We start from the raw sequence: 6,528 nt of genomic DNA on the forward strand, positions 1-6,528 counted from the left end.
TAAAGTTTAACGACTAAATAAAAACATCGAGGTAGCTTTGAAGTTTGATCAATATGCTATTGCGATATTCAGAGTCTTAATTCACCATGAGGAAGGAAGGATTGTAGTTTGTTTTGCGATCATTAGGCACGCTTTTAGACGAACGGGGTAGGAAAATTGTCCTTGAAAAACTTATGTCATTCTGCACATGGAAATGGACGTTCGGTTCGTGATTTTTAGTATGGGAGGTAAACATACGTAAGGTGACATTCTACTCAGTACATAATATTTTCTTGAAGTGAAACTTTTAATAAGTTCAATTTTTAATAGTACTTAAGCACTTAAGTACTTAAGTGCCTATCATTAAATTTGCGTTAAAGAGCCTTTGATTAATTTGATAACATAAATAGACTTTGCAAAATAGTTCGTTGGAACACTTTTTTTTATTTAAGCGTTACTTTGTAAGGGGAAAACACATCTAAATCTTAACATCTTCCACGCTATAGCTACAAGGGCTATAGTGAAATTAATGTCACTTCTCGAGTACACAATCTATTCAATTAAATTCTCGTTGCAGTATCACATTTCAGACCGACGCGGCTTGCCTAGATCGTCCAGCACGATCATAACGAACGAGCGGGAAGCATTTACTTTAGCACTTTAACACCTCCGCTTAGTGTTCGCATGCATACGCAATAGCGGCGCGCATACAATTGATCGTGTGCTGGGGGCAAACGGGGCTAAGAGAGAGAGAGACTTTATGCCACTCGGCTCTGGTTCAGCCGCAGTTGATTAAAAATAAAACAAAACCACCCCCAGCGATACTGCCCCATCCCCACTAGCCCACCGTACCGTTCGTTCCGTCCAGCAAAAGTTAATCAAACGTTCCCTTACCTTCCCTAATGTTTGCTCTCTAAACATCTCTCAACCGCACGCACACACAGGCGCGTAACGCAAACCAATTTGCGCGGTCTCGGTAGCCGCGCGAGATAGAATCGCGAGTTTTCGCATCGTTCGGACCATCGCTTAGAAGCTTGCAGCGCGAGCTTGAGTCAGTATTACTTGTGGATTTCGTGCAGCAAGCAAGCCTCGCAAAGTTCGTCATCATGGTGAGTGAGTAGGCGCTGTTCGGAGTGGCCCAACGCGTTTGGTTGTTGTGTTCTTTTTTGTTCGTTTGGTTCCGTTTCCCATTTTTCAATACCCGTTGCATATCATTTTCCACGATTAGACGGCCATTTGCAGCTAGTTCTCCGTGTGCTATTTCAAACATGTGAAACGATGGGTGAGACTTACGTGTGCGTGTGTGATTAACAGTACGGAGATGGGTTTTAACGCCCCACTGGGGGGTATCTTTTCCATGCGAGCCAACATGTCTACCAGCACGATTGCGTAACACGGTTCGCAGCCGTTAGTCATTTGGTCGAGAAGAAACTTCGACCAAAACGGTTCAACCCTGAACCTGAACGAATTCGTACAGTGTCGTTAAGCAGATACGATGCTCATCGGAGGTAACCTTAAACAGCAGGGGAACACTAGGGCGCAACGGTTACCAAGAATCGGCAGGTTGTGTTTGTCGATTGTACCAAACGCCAGCGGACACGGCGGTGGTCTAAAAATAAGTCCGACCGATTTCAAGGCATCAACTGTTGACCTCCCCATAGCAGCGCATAGACACACTGGTGAATGTTTTGCCAAGCGTGTTTCCGTTCACACAGGCACCGGCAGAACAGATACCTGCCAAGAAAATGATGGTGGCAGTGAAAAGTGAAATTTTAATGTAGGATATTCATTATCAGAGAGACAGATGTGCGTTAGGGAAGGAAATCACTGTTGAATCCTTTATTTGATGCGACTGTAAATAAAGGCCGTCGAGGGGCAGATGACACCTTGTGGTGAGGTCAGCCTATCGGACGGGTTGTACTATTTTTGTAAAAGTTGACTGTTGAAAAATGCAGCCTGTCCTTAATAATGCGTGAAATCGAGACGTTGGTCCACCGACCGTAGCCCATCATTAAGCACAATGGCGTGGTGAAAAATCGGATCTATTTGTTGAAAATAGATGACTATTGTATAGAGCATAGAATCCCTGATCGGTAGCACGTTGATGGTCGAACGGTAGAAAGTACATTTGTTAGTTTGATTAGGGAGCAGCTCAATTCGCCTGTACTCTTCTACTACCCTTCCCTAATGAATTGGTTTTGTGCTGTACGATTTCCACCCCTTGAACGCCTTCCCTTGCGGTTCAGTTATTCATGTGCCACCAGATGGCGCTGGAGCAAGAATCCAAGGCAAAGGAGAAGGCAAACGCATCTAATCCATCATCCGGCAGCAGCTCACCGGCAGTACAGGTACCGACCGCTGGTGGCAGCTCGTATGGCCACGTAAGTTACACCCCGTTAGATGGTCGTGTACATTTTTCTCCCCCCCCCCCGTACGGTTCTGTGCGCTTTTCCAGAGCTTTCTTTCCAGTTCCCTCTTTCTAACCTAAGACTGCGCGCTCTTTGCGTACTAAAACCGGCAGAGCGATACCTAGGAACTCTCCACAAGTGGCGTAGCTCTCCGTAATGGCTTTTTCGTGCTGGAACTAATGCACCGCAAGACAATCTCTATTGAATGTTGCAGTCAAACGTCGAGTGTTGCACAAATAAATGAGAAATGTTCCGGTTTTTTTTTGCCACTTGTTTAGATGCGCGACGCCAACGTTCCGATCATCTGGGTTCTCGGCGGACCGGGCTGTGGTAAGGGCACCCAGTGCGCAAAGATCGTGTCGAAGTACAACTTTTCGCACTTCAGTACCGGTGATCTGTTGCGCGATGAAGTCGCTTCCGGTTCGGAGAAGGGCAAGGAGCTGCAGGACATGATGAAGCAGGGCATTCTGGTGGCAAATGAGACCGTGCTGAAGCTGCTGGAGGCGGCCATGGTGAAGGCGTTGAATGGTACCGTTGGATACCTAATTGATGGGTGAGTAGTACCGTCTTGTCGTCCGATGTAATGGAGCACTCATCACGATTGTACACTAATGCACTTCCAGCTACCCACGGGAACCTGCCCAAGGACCAGAGTTCGAGAAGTTTATCGCTCCGGTCGACATCATCCTGTACTTCGAATGTTCCAATGTAAGTATTGAAGGGCGGAACTGAGCGTCCCACGTTTTTCGCACCTTCCGCTACCCCCAACCTAGTCTTTGTGGATAAGAAAGGCATTCGTAATGATCCAAAAGATCGCACCATCATGCACGTACTGCACGTAGTTGTCCATGTACGGGTCGAGTATGTACTTCATCTTGTAGTGCACTCCCTGTAGCTGTTTTTCCACAATCGAGCAGAAGCACACGATCCGATAGCGGGGCATGTTAAGGTTGCGTAGCCGATCCTTCACCGCTTTCGCTATCGTTTGACTCATTTCAAGATTCTTCTCCGGATCGTACACCCACTTCAGCAGATCACCGTCCTCATTACGGATGACGAACTGTTGCTTCACTACACGGGCAATCATAGCCTTGATCTTGCGGATGTTATAGTTCGGCACAAAGATTTCATCGTCCAGCTCCTCGCGGTTGATCAGACTGTTGAGATCCTTCGATACATCTTTGTACTTGTTCTTTCGGTTGCCCAGAGCGGCCGTTAGCGTGTCGGAAAAACGCATCGGCGCTTGCTTGTTGTTTGGTTGCCCTCTGTTATGGAAAATCATTTGTAAAAGCAATATTTCTACCTTTTTTCTGTGAACTACTTACTGTTTGGAGCTACTTATTTTCATGCCTCCCCAGGTAGTCATTGCTTATAGTCTAGTTGCACAACACTACAACGTGAGGGTAGCTGGGAACTCACTAAAGCTAGCTCTTTACCTAGCTGCATGCACTAAAATGGTTCTGAAACTGCAACTGCACCAGTTCCGCACCGGAAGCTCAAAGTTGCATTCAAGGACCTTACGGTTTCGATCGATTGAAATCTAAAAATTGCAATTAATGTCATGACAGGCGGATGTCGATGGTTGAAAGGCTTGAAAGGACGTGCTCGGTGTTCTACGATTCGAATGTGTTTTGCCCAACCCATCACACAGCCTACAAGGTTGCGAAACATCGTGTTATTTCCTTTCGATGCACAATGTTGTGAAGAACAATGTTTTTTGCTACGTTTTTGTTCTAATTCCCTGTGGTAATGTTGTGTACTTTCTCCTGCTAGGAAACGTTGGTGGCACGTATCATGAAGCGTGCCGCCGAATCGGCCACGGTTCGTGCGGATGATAACGAGGATACTCTAAAGACTCGCATTGCCACCTTCCGGGAGAACACGGAGAAAATTCTGGTGCAGTACCCAACACAGCTGAGGAGGGTAAGTACATTAGACGATGATGGTGTTTCTGAAAACTATAAGGTTATTAGTAAATTTGCTACGAGATGAATTGTCTAAATTGTCTAAATTGGCTTCAAAATTGTCTAATTAGACGTATGCAATCCTTCTGAAATTCATGTCTTTTTCTCTTGTTTGTTCCATCAGATCAATGCTGAACGTGCGCCGGAGGACATCTTCGCCGATGTGGAGAAGTCCATCGACGAACTACTGGCGGCGAAGGGCAAAAAGTAAGCCGCTCGCCCAGCACAATGGACAAGGTTTCGTTTGCTTTATCAGCGCATGCAATCCAGCATCCATGCACAATCATTCGCCAGTTCACGTGCGACTGTCGGGATAGGAAGAGCAACCACCACAGATGGGGCACGTTTTGTTAGGGTGCACACATCGCACGGTGTGTCTGCACAACAATAAGCAACGCTATCTCAAAACGTATCAACGTTAGGAGAGGGGCAAAAAATGAAACAAACATAATACGCTTATCAATTTCAATAATAGCTATAAGACAGTAGACAAAATTTAGCGAAAGTGTGCGTGTTTGATGGACGTAATTCGGCCTAGATCGAAGTCCGTGTTGGTTTTTTGTTGTGTAGCGTAGTAACAAGCAATCAATCACTGTTTGTCGTTTTTACTGTCGTTTTATCAACTATATCAACTAGCAAAGTGCTCAGTTGTTCTGCATATAGCTGACGCTAGCTCAAGCCAAAGAATGCGTTCTACAGTGTTGTCGATTTGACGTTTCGCTTACGAGCCGGGAACAAATGTTCTAATAAATAAGATTCTATAAAGCAACCCGTTCCTGGATCTGACGTTTTATTTACTAGAAGTAGTCACCCGACCATCGCTATGTCACTCGACGGGACGGGGCAATTTTGTTATTTGGGCGCTTGACGTAGCATTTGCGTTGGAGCTTTGGTTGATACAGCGCTGGTCCCGAGGTATGAAGCTCGCAGATATAAGGCAATGTTCGGTTGCAGTTAAAAGTTTTCCAGGAACCTTCGTCGGTTAGTGCTACACAGCTGGGAGGATGTCGGTTACGGCTGGAGATGTAAACAAAAAAACGAATGCTATGACAGGAAGTACACTCAGTAGTAAACTTACTCTGGATGTCCAGGAGCCCAAGCTCGAAAGATGAAGCAATCAAGGCGTTCATTGGCGGAGGTGAAAAATCGACCCTTTAACGTCTCATTCAAACCCACGTAGAAGATGGGATCAATTGTGGTGGTGTCGGAGGAGTTCAACGTGGCATTGTTCCCCAACGGTAAGTTCGCAATATACTTAGCTAGATGAAACGTTCTAGCATCGCTAGCAATGTGTGCTAAGCTACCGCCAGCGCTGATACAAGAGTTGTATGCGTACGAGTAGTTCGTCCTTGTCTCATCGAACAGGAACATTCCGATCGAAGGTATGCAGGTGGTATTTGCAGATGCTAGAATACCCAAGAAGAATTCCAATTAAATTCGTGACTTTCTACAGTCTTCAAGCCGCACTTACGCAAAGTTCTTGCATAAAGAGTGTAGTAATCGAATCGCGTATCATTTACAATACTCGAAAGATTACGATACTCTGGACAATCGAGCACATGGCAGTTGTAAAAATCGTCAAACCCAAACGAGCTGGCCGGAATGCGTGGCGGTTGCGGTTTCCATGGCGGTACGGCAGATTTGTTCTGCTCGCGTTCCTTCACCAACTCAAACCAATTGCTGCTGTTCCGATCTACCGGTGCATAGTTAAACGCCAGTCCCTGTTTGTCACGAGCAAAGTCAGCGCACTCGCGCACTGTTTTTACATTCCTCAGACCGATGACGGTGCGATTGGATCGTTGACAGTGGCGCAATGGATAGAACCGATGTACTATCTTCCGAGCGGCTGTTTCACAGGTACGCATGCTAGCGCCATCTGGGGGAGAGCGCAATAAAACCACTGCTGCTAGTACAACTGTCAACCGCATAGTGATGGTGAGGCGAGCGAATTAACTCCACCATCGAGTTGATCATTTGATGGCACAATGGAGTAGACAAGTGATGGACACTTTTATACGCGCTGCTGTCATCATTAGCGTCGTCGTCGGTGAATGATAAGCAAGTCAGTCAGCGTTGGGTTTTTTATTCAGCGATTTTATTACTGCATTAGATTCATCGTGGCGCAGAGTATTACGGGGCCGCTCGGTCTGAGTTATACTCGACCGGTTTGGGTTTGG

The 6,528-nt window shown here is 46.2% G+C and overlaps 3 protein-coding genes across 4 annotated transcripts; 1 reads left to right on the forward strand and 2 right to left on the reverse strand.

Annotated features, from left to right (window-relative positions):
- The first annotated feature begins 672 nt into the window (after positions 1 to 672).
- LOC128301583 (adenylate kinase isoenzyme 1) lies at positions 673 to 5,123 on the forward strand. 2 transcript variants are annotated; one of them, XM_053038144.1, is made up of 6 exons: positions 673 to 1,088; positions 2,226 to 2,360; positions 2,666 to 2,940; positions 3,011 to 3,095; positions 4,161 to 4,310; positions 4,476 to 5,123. In XM_053038144.1, exons 1-6 carry the CDS (start codon positions 1,086 to 1,088, stop codon positions 4,560 to 4,562), a joined length of 735 nt encoding a protein of 244 aa, XP_052894104.1. In that variant the 5' UTR covers positions 673 to 1,085; the 3' UTR covers positions 4,563 to 5,123. The 2 variants fall into 2 exon arrangements, with proteins under 2 accessions (XP_052894104.1, XP_052894105.1); XM_053038145.1 differs by lacking the exon at positions 2,226 to 2,360 and having other exon boundaries at positions 674 to 1,088.
- On the reverse strand, positions 3,157 to 3,753 carry LOC128301584 (uncharacterized). The gene is made up of 2 exons (XM_053038146.1): positions 3,713 to 3,753; positions 3,157 to 3,652 (listed from the first exon to the last, which is right to left on the reverse strand). Exons 1-2 carry the CDS (start codon positions 3,751 to 3,753, stop codon positions 3,157 to 3,159), a joined length of 537 nt encoding a protein of 178 aa, XP_052894106.1.
- A 49-nt stretch (positions 5,124 to 5,172) lies between the features above and the next one.
- Positions 5,173 to 6,279, reverse strand: LOC128304732 (uncharacterized). The gene is made up of 3 exons (XM_053041948.1): positions 5,823 to 6,279; positions 5,430 to 5,757; positions 5,173 to 5,368 (listed from the first exon to the last, which is right to left on the reverse strand). The coding sequence occupies exons 1-3, from the start codon at positions 6,277 to 6,279 to the stop codon at positions 5,173 to 5,175; spliced, it is 981 nt and encodes a 326-aa protein (XP_052897908.1).
- Between the last annotated feature and the right edge of the window lie 249 nt (positions 6,280 to 6,528).

This window comes from Anopheles moucheti, chromosome 3 (assembly GCF_943734755.1).
Source record: "Anopheles moucheti chromosome 3, idAnoMoucSN_F20_07, whole genome shotgun sequence".
In the NCBI taxonomy this organism is placed as follows: domain Eukaryota; kingdom Metazoa; phylum Arthropoda; class Insecta; order Diptera; family Culicidae; genus Anopheles; species Anopheles moucheti.